The 27,088-nt window shown below is 41.5% G+C and overlaps 1 protein-coding gene and 1 long non-coding RNA gene across 9 annotated transcripts in view; one reads left to right on the top strand and one right to left on the bottom strand.

Annotated features, from left to right (window-relative positions):
* LOC133377476 (uncharacterized) overlaps positions 1–27,088 on the top strand; it is a 50,268-nt gene that overhangs the window by 4,750 nt on the left and 18,430 nt on the right. The window lies entirely within an intron of this gene.
* Positions 6,235–27,088, bottom strand: part of BAZ1A (bromodomain adjacent to zinc finger domain 1A) — a 90,125-nt gene continuing 69,271 nt past the window's right edge. For 5 of the 8 annotated variants that reach the window (XM_061611629.1, XM_061611631.1, XM_061611627.1 and 2 more), the window contains 11 exons: positions 26,113–26,721; positions 23,428–23,591; positions 23,116–23,267; positions 21,175–21,323; positions 20,263–20,340; positions 15,433–15,680; positions 15,126–15,355; positions 13,890–14,371; positions 12,095–12,237; positions 7,659–7,746; positions 6,235–7,156 (listed from right to left, as the gene is read on the bottom strand). In XM_061611629.1, coding sequence (XP_061467613.1) covers positions 6,966–7,156; positions 7,659–7,746; positions 12,095–12,237; positions 13,890–14,371; positions 15,126–15,355; positions 15,433–15,680; positions 20,263–20,340; positions 21,175–21,323; positions 23,116–23,267; positions 23,428–23,591; positions 26,113–26,721 — 2,534 coding nt within the window. In that variant the 3' untranslated portion in view covers positions 6,235–6,965. The remainder of the gene's footprint in view (positions 7,157–7,658; positions 7,747–12,094; positions 12,238–13,889; positions 14,372–15,125; positions 15,356–15,432; positions 15,681–20,262; positions 20,341–21,174; positions 21,324–23,115; positions 23,268–23,427; positions 23,592–26,112; positions 26,722–27,088) is intronic. The other 3 variants (XM_061611633.1, XM_061611635.1, XM_061611632.1) reach the window with 2 other exon arrangements.

Raw genomic sequence — 27,088 nt, forward strand, 5'->3', positions numbered from 1 at the left:
ACAGCGGGCCTCAGAGGGTTCTACCATGTCCTTGGGGCCAGCATGTAATAGTCCCCAGACAACTCTGAAGAGCTCCGCTGGGCGGAAAATTGATGATTTAATAATGACAGCAAAATGTTTTTTTGCTGCCTTCACTGCCCCTGAATACAGCTTACCATAGGCACTTACCAGTTTATGATTGCATCCACCAGGAGTTCATCTCCATCTGCACTCAAGCCATCTCCTATATTGTTTCATCACTCTCAGCTCTGGGGTATACCATGGAGCCATAAGCCAGGAGAGGGCGCTCAGGAGCAATCATGTAAACTGCCCGGGTCATCTCTGTATTCCACAGATCAATGAGGGTTTCAACAGGAGTGCGAGCCCTATCAGCCGGAAAACTCCCCAGAGACCTTTGGAAACCATCCAGATCCATTAGTCCCTGGGGAAGGGCCATCTTAATAGGTCCCCACCCTTGCAGAGGGGAAAAGCTGCTGTAAGTCTAAACTTCAGCAAGCAGTGATCTGTCCATGACAAATGGACAATAGGCGTAGTGACGGGTAGAGGGAGATATCACGTTGTGTGGAAGACAGGCCAGGTGAGGGGAACGCGGCCCAGGCAATTGCCGGCTATGCCGTGTTCCGGTCTTCCACACATCCACAGGTATGTGGGACGCCCTATCAGCCAGCTCTCTGATCTCCGGATGCTGCTTTTTAATGCCAGATCGGTACATAATAAGACCCCCCTCATCCATGATTTAATTGTGGATGAGGCAGCCGATCTGGCATGCATAACTGAGACCTGGGTGGGTGAGCAGGGAGTAGTTGGTCTCTCTCAGCTGTGCCCACCGGGATACTCAGTACAGCATCACGGTAGATCTGAGGGCTGGGGAGGGGGGGGTTGCTGTGGTCTATAGGAATTCTATCCCCATCTTCAAGCACCATGTCCATGTAACTACTGGCCTTGAGTGTCTGCATCTTGAGTTGGGCCAGAGGGACAGATTAGGGATTCTGTTAGTGTACCGCCCACCCCGCTGCCTAAAAGACTCCCTGACTGAGCTGACGGAGGTGGTCTCAGAGGTTTTGTTGAGATCCCCTAGACTATTGGTACTGGGTGATGTCAACATTCATGCCGAGACCATCTTATCTGGGGCAGCTCAGGACTTCATGGTTTCCATGACGACCATGGGGCTGTCCCAATATACCACCGGCCCAACCCATGTGGCAGGACACACTCTGGACCTGATTTTTGCTACGGGACATGATGATAGTGATCTGTATATAGGGAGCCTTACATCAGCTCCTTTGTCATGGACAGATCACTGCTTGTTGAGGTTTAGACTCGCGACAACTTTCCCCCTCTGCAAGGGTGGGGGACCTATTAAGATGGTCCGCCCCCAGAGGCTGCTGGATCCTGATGGTTTTCAAAAAGCTCTGGGGAGTTTTCCGGCTGATAAGGCTGGCGCTCATGTCGACACCCTGGTCGATCTGTGGAATGCGGAAATGACCCTGGCAGCTGACATGATTGCTCCTGTGCGCCCTCTCCTTTGTAGAGCTCATACAGCTCCATGGTATACTCCGGAGCTGAGGGCAATGAAACAATATAGAAGACGGCTTGAGTGCAGATGGAGGCGGACTCCTGACGAATGCAACTCTGCACTGGTGAGTGCCTATAACAAGACGTATTTTGGGGCAGTGCAGGCAGCAAAGAAACAACATATCACTGCCTCTATTCAATCTTCTATCTCCCGTCCGGCGGAGCTTTTTCAAACTATCAAGGGGCTTTTACACTCTGCCCCTAAGGACGTGATTGAACCTTCTAAAGCACGCTGTGACGGATTTGCCAAGCACTTCCAGAATAAAATATCTTGCATCCATCAGGACTTGACTCTAATGTTACAGCAATTGAACCAAATGAGGTCTCCGGAGCACAGTCTGGTCATGATTTGTTGGATGAGTTTCAATCGGTGCAGCTTGAGGATGTGGACAAGGTGCTTGGACAGGTGCGTGCAACCACCTCTATATTAGATCCTTGCCCCTCTTGGCTAATAAAAGCTAGCAGGGATGGCACTGCCAGCTGGGCCAGGGAAGTGATTAATGCCTCTCTATGTGAGGGGGTGGTCCCGAACTGCCTTAAGGCAGCGGTGGTGAGACCACTTTTGAAGAAATCTTCCCTGGACCCTGAAAATTTGAATAACTGCATGCCGGTAGCAAATGTGCCATTCCTGGGCAAGATTCTGGAAAGGGTGGTTGCATCCCAGCTCCAGGCTCTCTTGGATGAGACCGGTTATCTGGATCCATTTCAATCGGGTTTCCGGCCCGGTTTTGGCACGGAGACAGCCTTGGTCGCCCTGTATGATGACCTTTGTCGGGAGAAAGATAGAGGGAGTGTAACCCTGTTGATTCTCCTTGATCTCTCAGCGGCTTTTGATACCATCGACCATGGTATCCTTCTGGAGAGGCTTGCGGATTTGGGAGTTGGAGGTACTTGGCAGTGGTTCCGCTCCTATCTAGCAGGTCGTCTCCAGAAAGTAGTGCTTGGGGAGCACAACTCGACGCCCTGGGCGCTCCAATATGGAGTTCCGCAGGGATCAGTTCTGTCCCCCATGCTCTTTAACATCTATATGAAGCCGCTGGGTGCTGTCATCAGGAGTTTTGGAGTGCATTCGCATCAGTACGCTGATGATACGCAGCTCTACTTCTCCTTTTCATCTGCAGGTGAGGCCGTCAAGGTGCTAAACCGATGCTTGGCCGCGATAATGGACTGGATGAGAGCGAACAAATTGAAGCTCAATCCAGACAAGACGGAGATGCTGTTAGTGAATGGATCCCGACCAGATGATGGATGTTCGACCTGTTCTGGATGAGGTTACGCTCCCCCTGAAGGAGCAGGTGCGCAGCTTGGGAGTCGTTTTGGACCCGTCCTTGTTACTTGAGGCACAGGTGGCCTCGGTGGCACGGAGTGCTTTTTACCAACTTAGGCTGGTGGCCCAGCTACGCCCATATCTGGACAGGGAACATCTTACTTCAGTTGTTCACGCTCTAGTAACCTCGAAACTGGACTATTGCAGTGCACTATACGTGGGGCTGCCCTTGAAGACGGTTTGGAAACTGCAGCTCGTGCAGAATGCAGCAGCCAGATTAATAACGGGGACCAAGCGGTCGGAGCACATAACACCGATTCTGGCCCGCTTGCACTGGCTGCCTATATATTTCCGGGCCCAATTCAAAGTGCTGGTTTTAACCTATAAAGCCTTATATGGCACGGGCCCGCAATACCTGATGAAACGTCTCTCCCGATATGAACCTACCTGTACACTGCGCTCAACAGCGAAGGCCATCCTCCGGGTGCCTACTCATAGAGACGCCCAGAAGGCGATTACAAGAAAGAGGGCCTTCTCGGTGGTGGCCTCCAAACTTTGGAACACCCTTCCTGACGAGGTTCGCCTGGCGCCTACACTACTATCCTTTCGGTGCCAGGTGAAAACCTTCCTCTTTGCCCAGGCATTTTAACATTTGTTTAACATTTTTTAATATTTTAGTATTTTGCACTTAATGTTCTAACAGACAGTTAAATTGTAATTTGATGACCAGATCGTTTTAAATTGTATTTGCTGTGTTTTTACTTGATGTGCACCGCCCAGAGAGCTTGCTATGGGCGGTATAGAAATGGAATTAAATAAATAAATAAATAAATAAATGGATCAATGGATGTAAGGTCCCCACACTTTCAGATCACCATCTCCATGCCCAGTTGCTTGGGGCACAGTTCACTGTGCAAAGGTGGCGTATAAATAAATCGATCAATCAAGATCTGGCGCCCCAGGCCAAAAACGGTTCCTCACCCCAGAGCTTGCTGAACCAATGGTCTGACTTGGGATAAGGCAGTTTCTTATGTTTCTCACCTCTGCTATTTCCAATTGTTTAAAAAACCAAACAATTTCAAGTGACACTTTTCACATTCCATGTAGTTTGGCCCTCAGCATCACCAATGTTACTGTGCCCCTGCTCCTTTAGGAATGGTTACTGTCAGGTGACAATTGATGAACGGATCTGGGCTTTTTTAGCAGAGTTGATGATGTTCCTGCCTCTCCTCCTCCATCTGCTGTAGTCTGATGGAGTGGCTGCTGCCAACTTACCCATCAGGTTACAGCAGACTAAAGAGATACAGGGTCACTATTCACTCTGCGGAATTCATGAACGTAGGGAAATATCATTAAAAGAAAAAATCCAGAGAGAAATTTATGACTGAGGAAAACCTCCCCGGAAATTCATTAAATGAAGAAAATATTAATGGAATGCATTAATTGGAAAAACACAGAGAAATTCATTTCTGAGGAGAAAACATTGGACTAATTAATCTTAGGACTAACAGCTATATACAACACAGAGAAGAGTTAAGGGAACATTGACTGCTAATAAATAACATAAATAGAGAAAAAGATAAAGATATAACTCGCCCAGACTGAAGAGCAAGGCGAAAATCAGTACTGCTCAAGCGAGGCAGGAAAACGAACTAGCACTCCGTGGGAGGGGCCGCATTAACGGTTGTTTTGGAGTGTTAACTCTTTCCTGCCTCAAGCACTAGCAAGGAACACAATACCCACTTGGGGGTGTCCTGGTGCCCACTGGAGAAGCCATGCTTCTTTTATCACAATAGCAGCAATTTCAGGTTATAGTAGAAATTGGAAAAGAGATGCAAAGCCATTCCATTGATACAGCAGCCATTTTTTTTCTTCTGAAACCATTTCTATCCCAGCTGGTCGTTAGAACTAGTAACTATGAACTGATCCTTATTTGCTTATTTCCTCCTCCTTTCCAATTCGTTTTCCTTTTGTGCCGTGTCTTGTTTTTATTTATTGATGTGTAAGCTGTCCTGGGAACATTTTTTGGCTGAAAAGCAGGGGTGAAATTCTTTAAATGAAAACACTCACCCATAGCAGTAAGTGAAGCTTTACCTTTACTACCTCTCACTGCTTGATCAAGCTGTACCTATTACATTTCCATTTGCCAGGCATTCTTGAAAGCAGCAAGAGGGGAGACAAAGGTGGCAATGGACTGAAAGACTTTCCCATATGGCATCATCCAATGGTCCCTCTTTTCTTCAACTAATTGCCTGAGGAAATGTCTGGATAGTTCAGGTTCTTCTTTATTACATTACAATAACTACATTGCAAGATAGAAGACATGCGAAGTTTTACCCCGGTTGTATTCACTGCATGATACATACCAAAATACACCAATTGCCTACGAAAGCTATTGGGTCTATGTACAGAAAAGCAACTAAGTGGCTCTATCTTTTGTAATTGCAAGTGCACAAGTAGCAATCAATTTTAGATGCTTTGTTGACTTTCAGGCCTTTTCTCCACATATTTTTCAATATAAAGTTATGCTTATGCTTGCACTGTGCAAAAATGCCGTCTCCGTGGCTGCTCCAAAGGCAGTGGTAGCCCTTTCTTGAGGACTATTTAAAATTCTGCGGCACATTTCCAGTAATTTCTTATGGCACTGATGTAAAGGAGATAAAGGAGAACAAAACAACATTCTTACAAGAATATAGTTGCCCATGGCCAAGACTTCATCCATCTAATTTTCATGGTTACTTATCCTACTCTACTTGCCATCTGTCTGTGGCTTAGATGCCTTCTAAACTTAATCCTTGGTCCAGATCAGTGGTGGGGAACCTGTGGCCCTTTAGATGTTGTAGGACTCCAACTTCCATTAGCCTCAGCCCAGCATGGCCAGTGGTCAGGGATGAGTTGTAGTTCAGCAACATCTAAAGAGTTGCAGATTCCCTATCCTTGTAGTATGGTACTGAGTGTCTCACATTTGGGCTATTCTACCATAGTAGCCACTTTATACTATCAGTTACTAGAAATTGGTTAAGTTTCCTGCCTTCTATATGTGGACAAATTTCAAAGTTACTCAAGATGGTCAGACATAAGTAATTTTATTTATGACTTTAATTATCTGACATCTGGAAATCAGAAATTTACAAAATGACAAAGTTTTTTTTTAACTAAATTGACAAAAAAAGTCTTCAAAAAAATTAAATAAGGCAGCTGTTCTCAAGACATCTGCAGGATGATAGCTTGGTGAATGATACAAACACAGGCATTGGAATAGTCCACACTAACAGATCAGCAAACGTTAAGGGATCACACATAATTTAAGTGATGCTGCTGACAGAATCTGACAAGGGACAAATCCTTAACCCATGAGTTGGGCATCCACTAGTATATAAAGAAGCAAGTAGTACTTTGAAAAATGTTTGACTTTATTTTTACATACTCAAGGGTTGTACAAATAAACTTACAGTTTTGCTGGAAGAACTGCCGGGTAGATAAAGGACAATTAACTGATCATCAGAGATAGAATAACTAAACACACAGAAAACAGGAAATTAAGGAATTCTTTATCCTCAAAGTAAAAAAATTATAAATATAAAAAATTCACAAATTATTTGAATGCTAAATAAATATCTACTTAATAAAGTCAGACTGAATTTCTCCAACCAGCACTGGCACAGTAATTTAAAAGATATAAAATTGTACTAACTCACTTGTAGTGTCAAAAACTTGTGCTCAAGTGACTTCAGATATTTCACTTGTCCACTGTGTTGCAGATGATTATTTTAGCCTAGGTAGAACCCTCACAAGACAATGCCACAGCTCCTATTAGTTCTAAACAATATGACAATATTATCTGCTGCTGAGGAAAAATATTTCTGGAAGGTCATTAAAAGTACAAAAGCTACTGTAAACCAGTATTCAATGCATCTATCAAAGTTATTAGACAGTGAACAAAACTGTAGCAAAGGTAATCTTTCCTACATTCTCCTGAGTGCTTAATAAATTGAGAACATAGTGCAGGCCACACTTCCAAGGTGTGACAGGTGTTATGGCTTTCTATGGCTGCATGATTTAATTTTTTCATTTCCATGAAAATAGAGAATTCCCCTAATTGAAGTCCTTTAAACAGAAGAAGTTAGATTCGGGATTTCTTGGCTGCTGGAGCAGCATGGTCCATGTAACCAGAAGTGACAGGAAGTCCAAGCTTGTGAGCCTGAATACGGAAAAATGCCTGAAGTCTTGTTCCAGCCTTTGCTTCACTTGTATTGCGTGGGTTATACTCAAAGCAGTTTGAAAACATCAGTTCAATGTCTTCAATGAATTCTGCTGTAAGGAAGAAAAACAAATCAACATACCTTTAATGCATAATGTTATGAAGTCTGTAGATAATCCCAAAATCAATGGTTCCTAAAAAACCCACCTGCAGATTTCTTTCTGTGGTTGCAACACAAGTGGGTATTCCCACATTTCACCTAAAAATAAATTAATCTCAGGCATGTATTCAATATGCTGGACACCTACCTCTAAGCTCTCGCAATGCATTGGAGATTTCTACTCTACTGTTTTGGAATAACATTCCCTGTAGTGATTAAGGTGTTGGACTATGACCTGGGAGACCAGGGTTCGAATCCCCACATAGCCATGAAGCTCACTGGGTGACCTTGGGCCAGTCACTGCCTCTCAGCCTCATGAAAACCCTCTTCATAGGGTAGCCATAAGTCAGAATCGACTTGAAGGCAGTACATTTACATTTAAGCTATTCAGATGCCATGTAAATTAAACTGTTTAAAGCAATAAAAATAGGATTATTTTAGCAAACTGTACTTACCTGCTAGTTTGTATTCACATTTGTTGACTTTTTCACGGATTATGTTTAAAGCAATAGGCTTTTTGATTATATCATAGTAGTCTGGTACCTGCATTTAGGTAAAGAAGTACAATTTTTTTAAAAAATAGGGGGGAAAGTATACATACAGTCGTGAGGCTTGTGCACAGTAATGGGAACAGAGAGATTGGCTCTAATAGGGCCCAGTAACAGTCCTCAGAAAAAAGTAGTAAGGAAGCCATAAATCACATGGTCTTCGATGTCTATATACTAATGCGCAGAGCATGGGAAACAAGCAGGATGAACGTGAATTCTTAATACATGAGGGCAATTACGGCTTGATAGGTATAACTGAAACATGGTGGGATGGCTCCCATGACTGGAATACAGCAATTGAAGGATATAACTTGTTCAAAAAGAACAGAAGGAATAAAAAGGGAGTCTGAGTCGCACTACATGTTAAATATATCTCCCTGCACAGAAATTCAGGAAAATGTGCTTGGTAGCTCCACCGAGAGTAGCTGGATTAAAATTAATGGAGCAAGTAATAAAAGGAATGTGGTGCTTAGAGTCTACTACCGACCACCCACTCAAGGAGAAGACGAGAATGTAACTTTTGAAAAGCAAATTGCCAATGTTTCGAGGAATCATGATGTAGTAGTAATGGGGGACTTCAATTATCCCTATATCTGTTGGGAGACAAATTCTCCCAAACACGGCCCCTCCAAGAAATTTCTGATTTGTGTTGGAGGTAACTTTCTCCTACAGAAAGTGGAGGAAGCAACCAGAGGATCAGCTATCCTGGACTTGATTCTATCCAATAGAGATGATTTGGTGGATGAAGTGGCAGTTACGGGAACTCAGGGGGAAAGTGACCACACCATACTTGAATTCTTGATTTTAACAGAAGCAAAAGCTGAGAGTAGCCATACGTGCCCCCTGGACTTCAGGAAAGCTGATTTCAATAAACTCAGAACTGTAAGTATGGTTCCGCGGAAATTTGAAAAGCGCAATAGCAAGCAATTCCAACAAGGAAAAAAGGGGGGAAACAACAGAAGAAGCCAATGTGGCTTCATAAAAAGCTTAGAGATGACCCAAAAACAAAAAAGACACATGCATGAAGTGGAAAGAAGGCCAGGCCACAAAGGATGAATACAGGCAGGTATCACGGAATTGCAGGGATGGTGTCAGGAAGGCTAAAGCTGAGAATGAGCTGAGGTTAGTGAGGGATGCTAAAAGCAACCAAAAAGCTTTCTTCAGGTACATCCATAGTAAAAGACAGAGAAAAGAAATGGTGGCACAGCTACTCAATGAGGAAGGCAAAATGATAACAGATGACAAAGAAAAGGCAGAAGTATTCTATTCCTAGTTTGGCTCAGTCTTCTCCCGGGAAACATGAAGTAGAAGGGGCAGGATTGGAGCTTGAGCTTGACAGACAAATGGTCAAGGAATACCTAATCACTTTGAATGAGTCAAAATCTCCAGGGCCCGATAAACTGCATCCTAGAGTATTGAAGGAACTGGCTGAAGGACTCTCAGAACCGCTGTCTATTATCTTTGCGAAATTGTGGAGGACTGATGAAGTGCCGGATGACTGGAGGAGAGCTAATGTTGTCCCTATCTTCAAAAAGGGCAAAAAGGAGGAACCGGGGAACTACAGACTAGTCAGCCTAACATCTATTCCTGAAAAACTCTGGAGCAGATTATAAAGCAGTCAATCTGTAAGCACCTTGAAAACAATGCAGTGATTACTAGGAGCGAACATGGACTTATGAAGAACGCATCCTGCCAAACTAATCTTATCTCGTTTTTTGATTGGGTAACCTCCCTTGTAGACTGTGGGAATGCTGTGGACATAATATATCTTGACTTCAGCAAAGCTTTTGAGGAAGTGCCCCATGATATTCTGATTAGCAAGCTAGCAACATATGGGCTGGATGGAACAACTATCAGGTGGATCCACAGTTGGCTCCAGGATTGTACTCAGAGAGTGCTTATCAATGGTTCCTTCTCAAACTGGGTGGAAGTAATGAGTGAGGTACCACAGGGCTCGGTCCTGGGTCCAGTGCTCTTCAACATTTTTATTAACGACTTGGATGAGGAGATACAGAGCATGCTTATCAAAATTGAGGGGCATAGCTAATACCGTGGAAGACAGAAAGAAAATTCAAAGGGACCTTGATAGGCTGGAGCATTGGGCTGAAAACAACAGAATGAAATTCAACAGAGATAAATGCAAAGGTCTACTCCTAGGAAAAAGAAACCAAATGCACAGTTATAAGATGGGGGATACTTGGCTCAGCCACACGACATGTGAGAAGGATCTTGGAATTGTCGTTAATTACAAGCTGAATATGAGCCAACAGTGTGATGTGGCTGCAAAAAAGGCAAATGCTATATTAGGCTGCATTAACAGAAGTATAGTTTCCAAATTGCGTAAAGTATTAGTTCCCCTCTATTCAGCACTAGTTAGGCCTCATCTTGAATACTGCATCCAGTTCTGGTCTCCGCATGTCAAGAAGGCTGCAGACAAACTGGAACAGGTTCAGAGGAGGGCAACAAGGATGATCAGGGGACTAGAAACCAAGACCTATGAGGAGAGACTGAAAGAACTGGGCATGTTTAGCCTGGAGAAGAGAAGACTGTGGGGAGATATGATAGCACTGTTCAACTACTTGAAAGGTTGCCACACAGAGGAGGGCCAGGATCTCTTCTCAATCCTCCCAGAGTGCAGGACATGGGATAATGGGCTCAAGTTCCAGGAAGCCAGATTTCGACTGGACATCAGGAAAAACTTCTTAACTGTTAGAGCCATACGACAATGGAACCAATTACCTAGAGAGGTAGTGGGCTCTCCGACACTGGAGGCATTCAAGAGGCAGCTGGACAGCCATCTGTCGGGAATGCTTTGATTTGGATTCCTGCATTGAGCTGAGGGTTGGACTTGATGGCCTTATAGGCCCCTTCCAACTCTACTATTCTATGATTCTATCTGGGCATTTCCCTGATTTTTAGCCGAGTAAATCAACAAGTACTCATTGAGAACAATTGCACCTTTTTAACCTCCTTCTCAAGTTGGCAGCCCTATTAGCTATCTTTCTATGCAGCAATCACAATGGATGTACTTTACATACAGTAGGGCCCAACTTTTCGGTGTTCTGCTAATATGGTGGCAGCAGGGCGATCAGCTGGAGCAGGGGCTGGAGCTCCATGCGCTCCAGCTGATTGTGGCAGAGGAGGAGATCTGCTGTAGCACACTACAGCTAATCTTTCCCTCCTCCGGCGCGATCAGCTGGAACACTGGAGTCTGATCGCCCCTGAAGAGGAGGAGATCAGCTGTAGCACACTACAGCTGATCTTCCCCTCCGGCGCGATCAGCTGGTTAGCCAGACCCCTGTGCTACAGCTGATCTTCTCCTCCTCCAGCATGGTCAGCGGGTTAGGTTCCAGACCCCCGCGCTACAGCTGATCCGCTTTTTGGCAGGGTTCTGGAACCTAACCTGCTGTATGAGCCCTACTGTATTTCCAATCCATCATCCTTTATAAGCAGGTCAATAAATAGATCAAGCTACTTTTCAAATTGTGAAGTACAGAATCATGCCCTGAATGAGTACATCACTTTTTATTGTTTTCTCTCAGTGTTCAAGAGATACACTAACTACCAACAAAAGAGAAAGTGCTAAACCTGGAGTTAACAAGGCCTCTCTTCACACTGTAAACCTTTCTGAATTTCAGGACCTAATACTGACTTTGCTGAACTGTTCCCCACACATAATACTTACAGTTGATTTTACATAGTCTCACAAAATTCTTGGGATTTTTACCCACATTATATATCCATGTTAGTCTGATCACTTATTTACAATATAATACCACCACACTACTAACATTGAGATCCAAGCTAGTAACTTTTTGAGATCCAAACAGCTCAACTAGTGATTTTCCTTCATTTACTTTCACTACATTTTTTCTGTATCGCTCCAAAGCAATGTAAGTTTGCATAGCAAAAGCTACTTTTTCCTAAAGTAATATTAAAATACCATTGTTTCAATTTTATTTCAGGAATAAATGAGAGCCACAAAAATTGCATCCATTAGATTAATTAGATAGAACAAGAATTTTGTGCCATCCTTACATTGAAATAGCATTCAAACAACAATTGAAAATAAATCAATACCTCCTGTATTAGCATGAATAGTATATTAGTTATTCTGCAAGCTTTCCATATTGCAAAGGCTTTACTGAATAGATAAGTTAGACTGCGTGAGAGGCATATCAGAGTTATTGCAACATGTTTAAATTGGGAAACCTTTAGTTCTAAATATGACTCAAATGTAGAGACTGAATTTCAACTGCATTCTTCCTCTTTGTGACGATCCCAGGTTTGTCAGTCAATGCCAAATACTTTACTTTTTACTACTGTGGACTCAGTCTAGTTACCTGGATTTTGGACACTAGTTTCATAAAAGGCCAGCTGTCATCATGGCGCACCAATTCCACCACAAGCTGCTCAAAAGCAGACAGTTCATGAACTCCACCCTGACGTCCTGAACTCCTCCTGTTCACAGGCATTTGAGGGGGCTCTGGAAAAAACAGGATCACAGAATATGCAATGCTGAGTGTATAGAAACATGATAAGAAAAGCTAACACACTGAAGTGGTATGGAAACAATATGATTTTGTTCACTGACCATTTTTTCCATAATCACACAACACATTCCTACCCCAAGAGGTGCAACCCCGCCCACCAACCCAAGTGCCCTCTGAAGCAAACAGCCCTCTCATAAGACATTCATTCTGATATAATTGTTCAAAGAACTATACAATTTGTGCAAATGAAATGGGGGGGGGCACAAAGACTGTTTACCATTAAAGCTTAAACGAAGTACAGAGTAATTACTCTTCTACTTTATCTGAAAGGAGCTGGCGTCATTTTCGGAAGAAAAATGATTAGGAAACCAACTGGTGTAGTGCTACCTCATGTAATGGCATTACCAACTAATTCCTTCTGCCTATCAATTCACCAGACACTGCTCCCTCTTCTAGGGAAGCTGGGCTTACCAGTGTACAGCAGCTTTATTAACATCTGCTTATGCCTATTCCAGACATTTACTGACCCTAACTTTTGCTTGCTTCAAAGTAAGCTTCCATCCCAACTATCAAGTAATTATGAAGAAAAACAGAGTAATCTCAGATTTTATTTTATTTAACAGAACTTGTGTACTGCTTAATTGTAAATAAAACCTCTTAAGAGGTTTGCAAAGAATATAATATGTATATTAAAGTTGTCACTAAAGGTAATGTTAAAAATATGTTTAAAAATCAGAATATAAATAAAAACAGTAAAACCACACTATAAATTAAAATTACAGATTAAAATACATGCCAACTTTACATGTCTGGGTAGGCTTGCCTAAACTATAAAGCTTTCTATGGGTGACAAAAAGATTATAGGCATGGTACCTGCTTAATGTCAATGGAATTTGCCCTACCTTTGGTCTACCCCAGACTATCAAGGTAAAATGTGCCCTGCCTGATGTGTATGACAATTTGAGACATGGTTGCCACTGAGGCCATGAAGTCCCTAGCTGGCTCAATGGGAGTCTTGGCGTGGATATCAAAGTCACCCAGGACAGTATCATGCTAGAGACCACATCAGCCAGTTCAGTCAGGAAGTCTAGCGGGCATCAGCAGCATCTCTGTTCTGTCTCTCTGGCCCAGCACCAGATGCAAACCCTCTAAGCCCATTCCAAGATGAAATAACTCAGCCAAGATGAAATACTCCAATCCTGCTACTCTACCTTTACTAGACCAGACTAGGAAAGCCTTCTATGCTCTAAATCTTTCTTTGTTCTCCAGCTAGGTAGCCTCCCTACCTAGAAAAGTCTCAATAATTGGCAGGATGAGAAAATCGAAGAGGTTCTCTTGACTCAGAAAAATTGCAGGATTGTGAGCAATTGTGCTACTCCATACTTTTGCGTTCGCAACAGTAAAAGTCTGTAAAGCCACACAGTACAATACCAAACCTCCCATATTTTATATCCATTGTGCCATGCTTTAGGGCCAATTCACACTACCTGTATATGTGCTATTATAGAAACTGCTTTCTGCCTTGCATTCAAATGCAATGTCAAAAGCAGCCATTTAACTATTCCACAAGGCAGCCAAGATCTCTGGCACTCCAAATGAGCTGAATGCATTCTACTACCAATATTATTTTAAGGATTCAACATACCTGTAGATTGTCGTTTTCTACCCCTCTTTTGGGGCTCTGTATCTTGAGAATTTTTTACTATACGAATTGGAGAACTTTTCCTTTCCCTTGAATCTGTAGCATCAACAACTCTGAAGCCAAGAGAACTGGAAGGACTCTTCTCTGGAGTATTGTCTGCTGTCTTCCTTCCTCTGTGTCGCCTTCGGGGACTGGCTAACTCTATAAATGCATCTGCTTGTAGCAAACCTCGATTCTGACGAGTAGTACGACTATTATGTGTTGATGATTTTGTTACTGATGGAGAAGCAGATTTTGTCTTTCTTATGCCCTTCCCAGTAGCTTTACTTGCAGACCCAGTTTGCTTAGGTGTATTCTGCTGACTTCGAGAACTGTATCTTCCACTACCCTGCCGCTGGCTGTATTGACCTGAGAAGCTGGTGCCGAGTTTTGCAGCTCTCGTTCTTAAAGAAAGTTTTACTTGAGGTTTTCGTGATTTGGATAAGCTGTAAGAAGTTACACCAGAATCAATTTCTGTTATACGACTAATATCTTTACTCTTGTCTATTCTTCAGAATTGTAAATTCGGCACTCAGTTTCTGCTTAATATGATTTTTTTTTGGACAAATAAATTCAGTTAGCCCTCCCAATCATGGACTTCAATGGAGAATTGCATAATGAGTTTGTATTCATTTGTTTTAAAAATGAATATGCTGCCCTTCAGTATTATTCTCAGAACAACTTACATAATAAGAAATGAAACAAACATACTAGTTGTAGATAGTGAAAGGCACTCTGAGCCACTGATACTACTTGGGCCTTCAGTGACAGAAGCTGGATCTAGGAGCACCACAGACTGTGCACACCCTTCTGGGGAGTGCAATTCACAAGTTAAAACTCCATTTCCTGGGCTAGACAAATCATCCATCAACAGATTAATAGTAACAAACTTGCTCAGCATATTAGGTATATCTAAGTATGTTTACTTGCTCTTATTTTACATGCTGGTTGAATATATGAAACAATTTTTTTAAATACTTGTGATGTCTTAACTATTCGGGTACTACTTCTGGAATGACAATGCTTCTGTGCAATTCCATTCAACTCAGTGGGTTCTCATTTACTTCAGTGTTAACAGATGTTATTTGCACATGATAAGTATAGACGGAACTGCCCCTGACACTGAAGTTAATGGAGAAGCCCTTTGGGGTGAATTCTGTATGCAACTTCAGGGCAGGGTCAACTTAGTTGTTAATTTACCTTCCATCATCCTCTTCTTGAGAATCAGAGTTGTCATCCTCCTCCTCCTCTTCATAATCTTCTTCCTCACTATGTCCAATACCTTCATAACTGGTTTCATCCTCCTCTTCTTCAATCTGTTCTTCAGCTTCTTCATCACTTTCCACAGAAGGTCTCTGTCGGGAAGAGAGGCGTCTAGAACGCTGCTTTGGTCGACATTCTGGGCAAAACCAGTCTCCATCAGGAACAGCCTAACAAAGAGGCAGCATGCATTAGTAAAGTGTTACTATTGCTTAAGGCTATAATTAAAAAAAAAAAAACTAGTTACCTTGAGCTTTGGTCTTATACAGTAAATATGATAGCCTCGATCACAGCCATCACAGAGCACCATGCATTCAGCATCTCCTTTCTTTCTGCACATTTTGCAGCGAGCATTTAAAATGGATTTAGACCAGATTACACTTCGCTCTAGGGTTGAGAGGTGCAGGAAGATTTGGGAGAGGCTAGCAGAAGAAAGAAGTGATTCTCTCCAGCGGTCCAAGACTGTTTTGTGTGAACGGCCACCATCACTGGCATCTTACAACAGAAGAAAGAGTAAAAAAAAAAGAACAGTTACACTGACTATCTCACAATTATCATACAGTGAAACATCTAGCACTACATGCACAGTACAAAAACATGTAGAACATCAAGCCTTGCTGGAAAAAAAATCAGATGCACTTCTGCAAAGATAATTCCTGCTACACAATTGCTACACAATTCCTTGAGAGTATCAACAAACATATAGATGAGGTTATCAGGTAAAATATGGAACATTTGGACTTCCAAAAGGCTTTAATGAAGTGCCTAGCCAAAAGCTAAACTTAGCCATGGGGCAAGAGGACAGATCCTCCTATAAATCAGAAACTGATTAAAGAACCTGTAAAGGCAAGGGAAGATGGAGAAAAGGGTTCTGCTGCCTCTTTAATGGAAGCATGGGGTAGGAATAGAATGACAGTTCTTCCAATGAAGGGAAGAAAGGAATAAAAAGAATGGAGGGACCTCCCAAGGATCTAGGTTGGTGGATGCTATTTAATTGGTTCATAAATGATATGGAGTTCAGTGGGTTGTGAGGCAGATGAATTTGCAAGCTATCAAATGAAAGCTCATCAGCAGAACTCTGAGCAGCTCCAAAAGGGTCTCTATCCAAACAAAGTGAATAGGAAACAAAATGGCAAATGAGATTCTGTAAGCATAATGTGATGCATGCTGGGACAAAAAAACCCCTAACTTCACATATACATAGATGGGAACGGAAATGGCTGTTATGGATAAAAAGTCGACTTGCTGTGTGTCAGCAATGAAAAAGGTAAATTCCATGTCAGAGATTATTAGAAAAGGGACTGAAAAACAAAATGGCCAGTATTGATTTACTGTGCAAACACATTTTGCATACTATTTATAGTTGTGGTCACATCATTTGAAAAAGCATATTGTAACAGTAGGAAGATAAAAGGACAGCTAAAATGAGGGTTTGAACATCTTCGCTATGAAAAAAGGCAAAAGTGTTTGATACTTTTTAATGTATAAAATGAAACACTGACTAAGGTGTGGGAACTCAGGATCATCTAATGAAACTGGCAGGCAATTGATTTAAGACAAAAGAAAGGTCATGGAATGTGTTACCACAAAACACAGTGTCTACTGGCTTAGATGGCTTTAAAAGCAGATTAAGACACTGTGATGTTCCTATATTAATGTATATATGGTAAGTGTTGGTTGTTTAGAAGATACATGGTAAGTGGAGTGAAAGAGGAGGGGGAGTGAATGGGCAGTAGAATGCTAGATGATTGGCTGAGTGTTTAAAATGGCTGAACGTATAAAAGGAAGAGAGACAGTGGAATCTGGGGGGAAGAAGAGAAAGAGTGGGTTGTTTGGTGGGTTGGAGAGAGTGGTTTGTCAGGAGAGAGTGGAGAAGGAGGGGGGTGGAGTTCGGATTAGTATTGAGTAAAACCATATGCTTATGTGCCTTAAGAAGAAATCTTGTTAGCTTTGTTATCTTTAATAAATACTTAATTTGGTTTACCAAAGGCCTGATCCTTGGCTGGGGTTTCACAGACCAGAAGGGAGGGTAAGGTAATGACCAAGGCTGAAGGGAAACTGTAACAAATGGTGGCAGCGGTGAAGAGAATAACAATACCAGTATTCAGAGTCTCTGGGAATACTAGTATTAGGACGTGACTGGTGGTTGCCTAGCAGGGGGATCTGTTGAGATCTGTGCTAGAGCGGGGAGAGAAACAATAAAAAAGGACAGTCCGGACTGGTGGAGTCCCTGGTGGTGCCTAGTGACAGGCAGTAGCCACGCGCAGGTAGGAACCTGACAGGGAGAGCCAGGGAAGGGCGTCACAGACACCTCTATCAAGAGAACAAGAAATCAGGATAAAAAACTTATCACAAATAGGTCCTGCAACAAAATCCTGCAGTGCGTTATAACTTCCTAACAAAAGTGCTCCTGTCCAGATTTTCAGTGTCAGATATGCGCTCTTCCAGCAAGCTATTAAACTGTTTTCCATCTTTCTTCTAACTTAGATTTTATATTAAAAAAGATTTTTGTATTTTTGCAAACTTCAGGGTTCCCCGAGCATGCAGATACCTTCCTGTTGTTTCTCTGTGACCCCATTTTGGCTACAATCACATTGGCACTCACCACAAATTTACTATTAAAAAAACATTATTAAACCAAGAATAAGTCACAAAAAATAGAATCCATGTATAAATAAGTCATTAAGCATATCGCTTAAAGACAACTAGGTGTTCGTAGTAAGAACCCTAAAACATGAAAACTGATTACTAAAGTTACAATTCGCCCATTGCCTTCTGATCATAATGTCCTCACTCTTCCAAAGATAGTATCATCACTCTTCCTAAGATACATACACTGGACAAGCCTTTTCCTAGAAGTAATTCATCCATTTCAGGAAATGAAGTACAGCCCATTGGGTGATGAAAAGTTCTTTCTGAAGCCTCGGTACTCTCAAAAAATGGGTTTAGCTACATATGAATAAGACCTCCAATAATTACCAACTAGTCTTTATTAAATTAGGAGGCCTACTCTATTATCTCATAATGGAAAGGGAATTAGACTTGTTCATGAATTTGTTCATCAATTATTTAATAATTGTGGCCATTAATAGAGCTTCTATGTTCAAAGGCAGTGTGCTTCTGAACACCAGTTACTGACTGACTGAAAATCTAGAAGGGCTTTTGTCTCCATGCTCTGCTTAGAAGCAGTAACTTGGACACAGATGGTCAAGTTATGCTAAATTAGAATGTAGCCTTAATCTGATCTAGCAGTGCATTTCTCATGTTTCAAAAAGCAGGTCAATCCTTGTTGAACCACCATACCAGAGAATGATTGGAAGTTATTTATTTAAAACATTTATGTAGTGCTTAAGCATTTGCATGTCTAAGCAGTATACATAAAAACAAAACATAAAATAAATAGAACAATATCATTGTAAACCAGACATAAAACCAATAATTGTTCCTGCTGGAACACGAAAGTTTTAAGTCATACATCTGAAGTTCAACAAGGAGAGTACCTGACCAATCTCAGCTGGGAGTTCCATAAGCTTGGGCCCACTACACTGAAAGCATGGCTTCCAGTCCTTATGAGCCATGCATCTGAGCTATGGGGGACCAGCAACAGAGACTCCCCCAAAATCTCAGTGATTGGGCCAGGATATAAAGGGATCAGGAAGTCCTTAAGATATTTGGGATCCAAATTGTTAAGGGCATTATAAATTAATACAAAAACCTTGAACCTGGCCTGGTAACACATGGGCAGCCAGCGAAAGCTTTTAAGCATGCAGTTACATGCTGGCAGTAGTCTGCCCCTATCAACAGACTGGCCACAGCATTTTGCACCAGCTCTTGATACAGGTCATCCATCAAGGCAACCAAGGCTGATTCAGTCCCAAAACTACATGTGAACCCAAGCTGAAATGGATTCAGATAGTCTGTATCTTCCAAGAACTTTTCATTGCTCCACCACCACTCTTTCCACCACCTTGCCCGTGGTCCTAATAGGTCACAGGCTATGGTCTGAAGGCACATGAGGACAGCACCCTGCTGAAGCTAAGCAGGGTCAGGTCTGGTCAGTGTCTGGATGGGAGATGACCTGGGAACCATATGTAACCATATGTGCTAGGAGACAAGTGAAGTGTAGTGAGAGCCATCTGTGCTTTCATGGTAAACCATTAAGTATGGTTTACTTTGACATGCGAACACAGCTGTTGAGATCATAGAATGTTAGTACAAAGTGCAGTGTTTTAATTTTAATAGAGAATATTATTTAGTTTTAATAGAGAATATTCAATAGCAATAGTGGGGCAGATTCTGAGCAGGACTTGGAAAAGTTACTTTTTTTGAACTACAACTCCCATCAGCCCAATCCAGTGGCCATGCTGGCTGGGGCTGATGGGAGTTGTAGTTCAAAAAAGTAACTTTTCCAAGCTCTGATTCTGAGTAAGGGAAAGTTGTGTAAAGGCCATAACCATGTCTTTTTTTCTAGTCAAACACTGCCTTCCCAATGAAAATCAGAGGAAGGGGTTGATTTGATATCAGAAGGCACTCAACTGATTCATGATATATGGTTGGATTTCAGTTCAGATGCACAGATCGTCTCCACTTGGTTCTTTTCCATCGAATATGTGACTACAGGATTAGAGACTTTTTGATCAAGACACCAAAATCAATGCAAAAATTTGATAAAATGTTTTATCCCCTTAAGTTCTTCATGCACACACTATTCCTTTTTTAAAAAAACTTAAAAATTATGATTCTGTGGGATGGTATCCAACTATAAAGAGTTCTACCATCACAAGTACTTTTGGCTGTGCAATGGAACTTCCCCTCCCTGTCCTCTCTCTGCTCCAGAGAATTGGGGGAATACTCACAACAGATTTATGTAACACGTGGGGAGAGGAGAGGGAGGGGAAGTTCCATTGTACAGCCTAAAGTGCTTGTGCAAGGGGAACTCTTTAGTTGGATATTGCCCATGATTTCAAAGCTGCATTTGCTATGGCCAAAAGCTTATCATAAGACTAATACGTCTAACAAACCTACAGCAAATTACATGTAATTTTTAAAGTTTATATATGGAATTATGTCTATTTACCATCTTTCTGACTAGACTGATCTTCTCTTTTCCTCCTTTTATCCCCCTTTTGGTCTCTCTTATTTTCTTCTGCATCACCTAGTGTTAAATGCACACAGTTATTTCAAGCCTGGTTTAGAAATACAAGGGAACCTTTTACCAACATGCTCACCCTATTTCCCTACAACTAAGCAGATTATGTTGCCTTTTTGTGGAGGAGAGAAGAGAAAAAGGCAAACATTGTGACTGAGAATACCATGAGACTTACTTCACGTGCAGTTATATGTAGGAACTTTATTCCCCGAAAAAAACCCTTTTGCACTGTGTTGTTTTTTTAAAATATTTTGGCCACTCCATTATTTATACAATGTTTTGCCTTGATATCCAGAGCTATGTTACAGCACAAGCCCCTTGATATAATGTATCACTACATTCCCAAATTGGTGATGGTAGTCTGAAGGGTCAGAAAAATTCTGCATACCTTAGGGCTATGCTCGCATACACCTTTTGCTTTCTTATCATCATTCACCAAGTGGATCACATGGTGAATCTTGGGTTCAGGCATGGCCAAACACCCACACAATCCATTCATTCCATATTTGTGACAGGCTGATTGCAAATATGTCCCAGATCACCTGACCCCAGAGTACCAATTCCAGAGAGTCCAGAATAATCATTTCCATTATCATCAATCATCATCATTATTTTGGTTTATTACCTGTCCTTCACCATAAGATCCCAAGGTGGGGCACAACAATTTAAAATACAACATTAAAAACTGTTCAAAACAAATTTATACCCTTCCATTTGTAAAAAATTGTTCAGTACATTAACTGGACAATTTGTCAACACATCATTTGGACCTGGGCTACTCTTTTGTTCATAAATCAGGTTCAATTAGATAACCACAGGGTTCCAGATGTAGGTACTTACCAAGTGGAGCTTTGAGGAATTTGCGTTCAATGCCTTGCTGTATTTGAAGCAGTGCTGATGCTAAGTAATGGACTACATTATTCACGGGCTGTGGAGTGCTTGCATTTGTTGAAGCAGTGCTTCGAGGTTCAGGTTTTAATCCAATCAATCTAAAGGTTAAAATTCATCAGTTTTAAACTACATAACTGTGGTTTATAATTGTTATGTTGGTAGTGTGGTAGAACAAGAATTCACAAACATACATTCTGTGCACTTAGTTACAAAAAATAAGCACTTCATGAGAAAGCAGGTACTCAAATCAAGTTTAAGAAGTGTGTATGCTGAATAATACAATCATGGAAATCTCTCTTGGTAATTGCATTAATACATCAATATTAGATAAATTACTAAGAGCAGTTTCCATGGATTCTAGGCACAATGTATTAGTAACTTCTATATAGGCCTCATGAAAACAAATGAAACTGAAACGTTTCAAGCAATGGTTTTGCAGGAGCTATTCTTGAAAGAGCATAACCTGCAATATCTAAAATCACTGCAAACGCTCATGTTCCAAAATTCCTAACAAGGCCACTTCACATAAGATGAATTTCTTATACAGCATATACACAGTCATGTGTGATTACAACACACATTTTGCCACATGTATAAGTCACAAAAAACAGCACTAATCCCTGCTTTCTGCTAGAAGTACATGTAGGAAAAAAGACCTGCATACTTGTTTCACATGACATGGAAAAATATCTGTGTAAGAAATTCATCTTACGTGAAACTCATCTCAGCAGAGCAAGACTAATAAGCCTTCAAGAAACAGCACAATCCTGAGGCCATTTAAACCTCAAATAAGGGGTGCTACAATCTAAACGCTTTGTGGAGGTTTAAAAGGCTGCTTAAAAATGCTGTGCTTTCTGAATTTATTCCATAGAAGATTGATGGCAACAAATAGCATGTAATTATGAAAAAGTTAAACAAACTATGTTTCCAGAAACTAAAGTCAGTCAGTCAGTCTTTTGATTTATATCCCACCCTTCCTCCCAGCAGGAGCCCAGTATCTAATATATAGATTAGTATATCTAATATATCACATTCTGGTTGAAATTCAGAAGCCAGTTCAGCTAGACAACATGGAAATTCTAGAAAGAAAAATATAGCAAAATCAGAATTCCGGATTGCCCAGTTTTAAATGCTAGCGTCTAAAAATTCCATTTTTTCCAGAACATACGTACTAACTCTCTAATAGTTCCATGCTTAAGAATTTTAAATAAGCTAAAACAATTTTTTTCTGTGCTCTAAATTACCAATTTTAAATTCAGTACTATATGCACTGATACAATAGTTTTACAGCACAATCCTATGCATGTCTACCCACTGAATTCAATTGGACTTACTTTAGGTGGGCATAATATTGCAGCCTTAAACTTTTAGAATTCAGAAAATGCAGAAAATTCAGATGTAGCACATACTTTTCATACTGAAATAATGCAGTCATTATTTCACAAAGAAACACCTCTAATATTTTATTGTCACAAGGAACTGAAAAACTGAAATTGAGAGGAAAAATAGGATGTGCTATCTCTTGACATCATAATTTGGGGTTATCAGTGAGGCATCATTTGTTTAGCAATCTGCAGAGAAAGCCAAACTTTAAACATTCATATATGATTCCAATGTTACTACTACGACTGTGCCAAGTTTTTGTCCTCAAGCATTTTTTAAAGCAAACTTCATGCTTTTGAAGGAGAGTACCCACCCCAGCCCATGTTTATACAGAGATGTAGTTGCTAAAAATAGTTTACACAATGCATAGCAATGTTTTTAGTTAAGCAACCCCACCCCCTCCAAAAGTTCCATTCATTGCTGATTATTACAGCAAAGGATGAAAATCAAAGTAGCCATCCCAATATTAATTTTAAAACAATGCAACTAAAAACTTGAAGACATTACCTGTCTTTTGCAATGCCTCTTGCTTGATCTATTTCTATCTCTTCAACATCTTCAGTCACAGTTTTCATTATACCATTTTCTTTGTTTTCATCATTTAGCAACTCATATTGTCCACTTTCTAAGGCTGTCCTCCAAGTTTGCCTGTCTGTAACCTATAAAGCATAACACATTTACTGAAAAGGCTTAATGTAGAGATGAAAAGTATTTTAAAAGCTGCATTTTTCAAGCAAACTGAAAATAAAATGTCCAGAGTTTAGCAGGTTTAGAGGCAAAATACAAAGAGTAAATACAAAAATACAAAGAGTAAAATACCTTAAGAGAGCCCAAAGTTCCCTGATAGATTCTGTCTTCAATATCCAAAATAAAGTCTCGGAGCCTCAATTCAAGCTGCTTTTCTGCAGACAGTGGAGCTACGTCATATACATTCTGTGTTTTAGCCCACCCTGGATGCATCTTGATTTCATTTTGATGTTTCTCTGCAAAAAGTAACTAATACTGTAAGTAGCAGTTTACAACTGCACGTTTAAATGACCAGAAGATACAGCTCCTTCAAACCAGGACTAAAAGCACTTCAGTTAAACACATCATCTAAAGCTGTATTTTGACTTCAGTTTTAATAGACAGGTAGCTATCACCAAAACCAATTACCCATTTTTCCTCAAAACCAAAAAGCTGACATCAGTATCTACTCAAATGACAGCACAGAAGGAAAGTGTAAAAACCAAGACATCAACAAATTAAAAGGGTTCTATTGTATCAAACATCCATACACATTTTTTTCAGTTTGTCTTCTGTCAAAAACACTTGTTTCCTAGCAGAAAATGGGAATTTAGGCAACAGCCTGGTTTGCACATCACATTAAACCATTTATTATTTATTTAAAATATTTCTATCCCACCCTTCTACCCTATAATAGGGCACTTAGGGTGACTTACAATAAAATCAAATGTGTACGTGATAAAAATTGTACACAATAAAGACCACAAAAATATTAAAATAAGTTAAAATACATAAAATGCAATTAAAATACATAAAATACAACACACACACATACATATATACAGTAGGGCTCCGCTTTTTGGGGTTCTGCTAATATGGGGGCACCAGTGGGGCGATCAGCTGTAGCACGGGGAGCTCCAGCTGCCATACTCCAGCTGACAGCAATCAGCTGTAGCGTGAGACACGCTACAGCTGATTGCTGTCAGCTGGAGCACAGTGGCTGGAATTTAGTAGGGCCCCACTTTCCAGCGGTTTTCGGTGGGGGCCTGGACCGTAACCTGCCATATGAGTGGGGCCCTACTGTATAGGAAGTGGTACTGAAGGGACTATAGAAAAAAAAATTAACATAGATGTCATAAAGTCAGTGTCAGGCTCCCTCAGTCCCTCCCAAAGGCTCTCTGGAACAAGATTGTTTTCAAAAGTCTCTGGAAAACCATCAGGGAGGGCGCAGAGTGGGCTTCTTGGGATAGGGTATTCCAAAGCTTGGGGGCCACAGCTGAAAAGGCTCTCTCTCTTGTGCCTGTCAGTCTATCAACTTTCACTCCAGGCACGGAGAGGAGACTAGAGGCAGATGATCTTAAATCCTGGGCAGGTATGTATGGGCATAAGCGGTCCCTCAGGTGCATTGGTCCAAGGCCGTTTAGGGCTTTAAAGGTCAGAACCAGCACTCTGAATTGGGCCTGGAAACAAATTGGGAGCCAGTGGAGTCGATAAAGCACAGGAATGATATGCTCCTTGCGCCTTGCTCCAGTTAACATTCTGGCTGCTGCATTTTGAACCAACTGTAATTTCCAAACCATTTTCAAAGGCAGCCCCACATAGAGTGCGTTACAGTAATCAGGCCTCAATGTCACCAATGCATGTGTCACTGTGGCCAAGTCAACTGCTTCCAGGAATGGACGCAGCTGGCAGACCAGTTTGGGCTGACCAAAAGCACTCCTGGCTACTGTAGCCACCTGATATTCAAGCAGCAGGGCAGGATCCAGGAGGACTCCCAAACTGCGGACCTACTCCTTCAACGGGAGTGCAACCCCATGCAGAATAGGTTGCAACCCTATCCCTGGCACAGTTTTTGTCTGGATTAAGTTTCAGTTTGTTAGCCCACATCCAGCCCTTCACAGCCTCCAGGCACCTGTTTAGGATGACCACTCCCTCCCTGTGATCAGGTGGTAGGGAGAGATAGAGTTGAGTGTCATCAGCATATTGATGACATTGTACTCCAAATCTCTGGATGACCTCTCCCAGCGGTTTCATATAAATGTTAAAGAACATGGGAGACAGAATGGAACCCTGCAGTACCCTGTAGGCTAACGGCCAGGGGTCGAGCAGTAGCCTCCCAGCACCACTTTCTGGGTCCTGTCCATCAGGTAGGACCCGAGCCACCGTAAAACAGTGCCTCCCAATCCCATCCAAGCTAGACGGCCCAGAAGAATACCATGATTGATCGTATTGAAGGCCGCCGAGACAAACCATAGTTTATTTTAATGTGAATGACCAGGTGCATACTGCTCAAAAGTTCCCATGGCGTTCCTTCCTTGCTTCTGCGGTGCTGTGGTTGAAACAAGCCATACTCTGGCTTATAGTGTCATCTGAATCTGGACTTATGGTTTGTTTCCTCCAAAACAAACCATAAGTGGTAAGCCAAGAACAAACCTTGGTTCTTGATTTACTGCTCATGTTTTGTTTTGGTTGATACAAACCATGAGAACAGGTTCAAACACAACAAGCCAGACTCTGGCTTCTTTCCTCTGTGGCACAGCAGTATCAAGAGTGGGGAATGAGCATTCTCTCATGGGCACCATGTGATAAGGCATATCCTGAAATCAAATAATATTAATAAGTCTTCTATTAAGGCCACAATCTCAAGCCTATGTCTAGTTTTATGGATTGTGAGAAATTTCATTGAATAAATTCTGCTTAATATCTACAGGAGAGGAGACAAACTAAATCCAACAGCCAATAATAACTAGAGAACTCAAGAAAATCTGTAATATTTACCTGAAATATGGAATTTTTCTACAGGAAAACTGTTCAGTTGTTCACATATTCTGTGTTTTTCGTGCAAAAGCATTTCCTTTAAGGCACTCTCCCTGTGTCCTCGGGAATTAAGAGCTGCTAGAAGTTGGTTCAGTTGTTCCTGGGAACTGTAAAAGCACCACCGGTTTGGCTTGTGTACTGGCAGTGGCACCTGTACAGCACCACCAGCATGGAAATCTTGGTGACTGTTAGAGGTAGATTCTGTCTTGAAAGACTCTCCAGTTTTAGTAGCAGTCTGAGATTTATCTGCAATGTGACCTTGTATGTTATTTTGAAATGAAGATGGTTGAGGCAACAACATATCTTCTGTAAGACCAGAATAGTCTTCTTCCACAAATAATCCTGGAACAGATGGGAAAAGCCAGTAGCGTCGGTATAGGCGGTCCCGGCCCAAAGGAGAAATATTGGTACAGGCTGTGGCTTTTTGAATCTTTTCTGTAAGTTCCCTTTCTTTTGTTTGCTGTTCTTGTTTTAAAGCTTCCTCCTCCTCTGGAGTAAGTGGCTCACGTTTTTCACCAATAGTCTCTACTTGTCTTGCCAGATCTTTAAAGCCATTCTGTCCTCTTCTTCCTAAAAGAGCAAGCAAGAACATTTAATTTATTTAAGACTATTTTGGACTACCCACCAACCACAGCACACATACGACATGCAGCTTAGAATAACAGAAGTGGACGTTTGTCCAGTCAAATTATACAGCTTAATTTCATATAAATACTAGTAAGATAGTAAGAGACCTTCCTCTTTCAACAAGCTTTTTATTTATTTATTTATTTATTTATTTATTTATTACATTTATACCCTGCCTTTCTTTTCATGATAGAAACCCAAGGCGGCTTACATATGGTTCCCAGGCAGTCTCCCATCCAGGCACTCAGCAGACCTGACCCTGCTTAGCTTCAGCAGGGTGCTGTCCACATGTGCCTTCAGACCAAAAGAC

The sequence above is a fragment of the Rhineura floridana genome, chromosome 2 (genome assembly GCF_030035675.1).
Source record: "Rhineura floridana isolate rRhiFlo1 chromosome 2, rRhiFlo1.hap2, whole genome shotgun sequence".
Taxonomy (NCBI): Eukaryota; Metazoa; Chordata; class Lepidosauria; order Squamata; family Rhineuridae; genus Rhineura; species Rhineura floridana.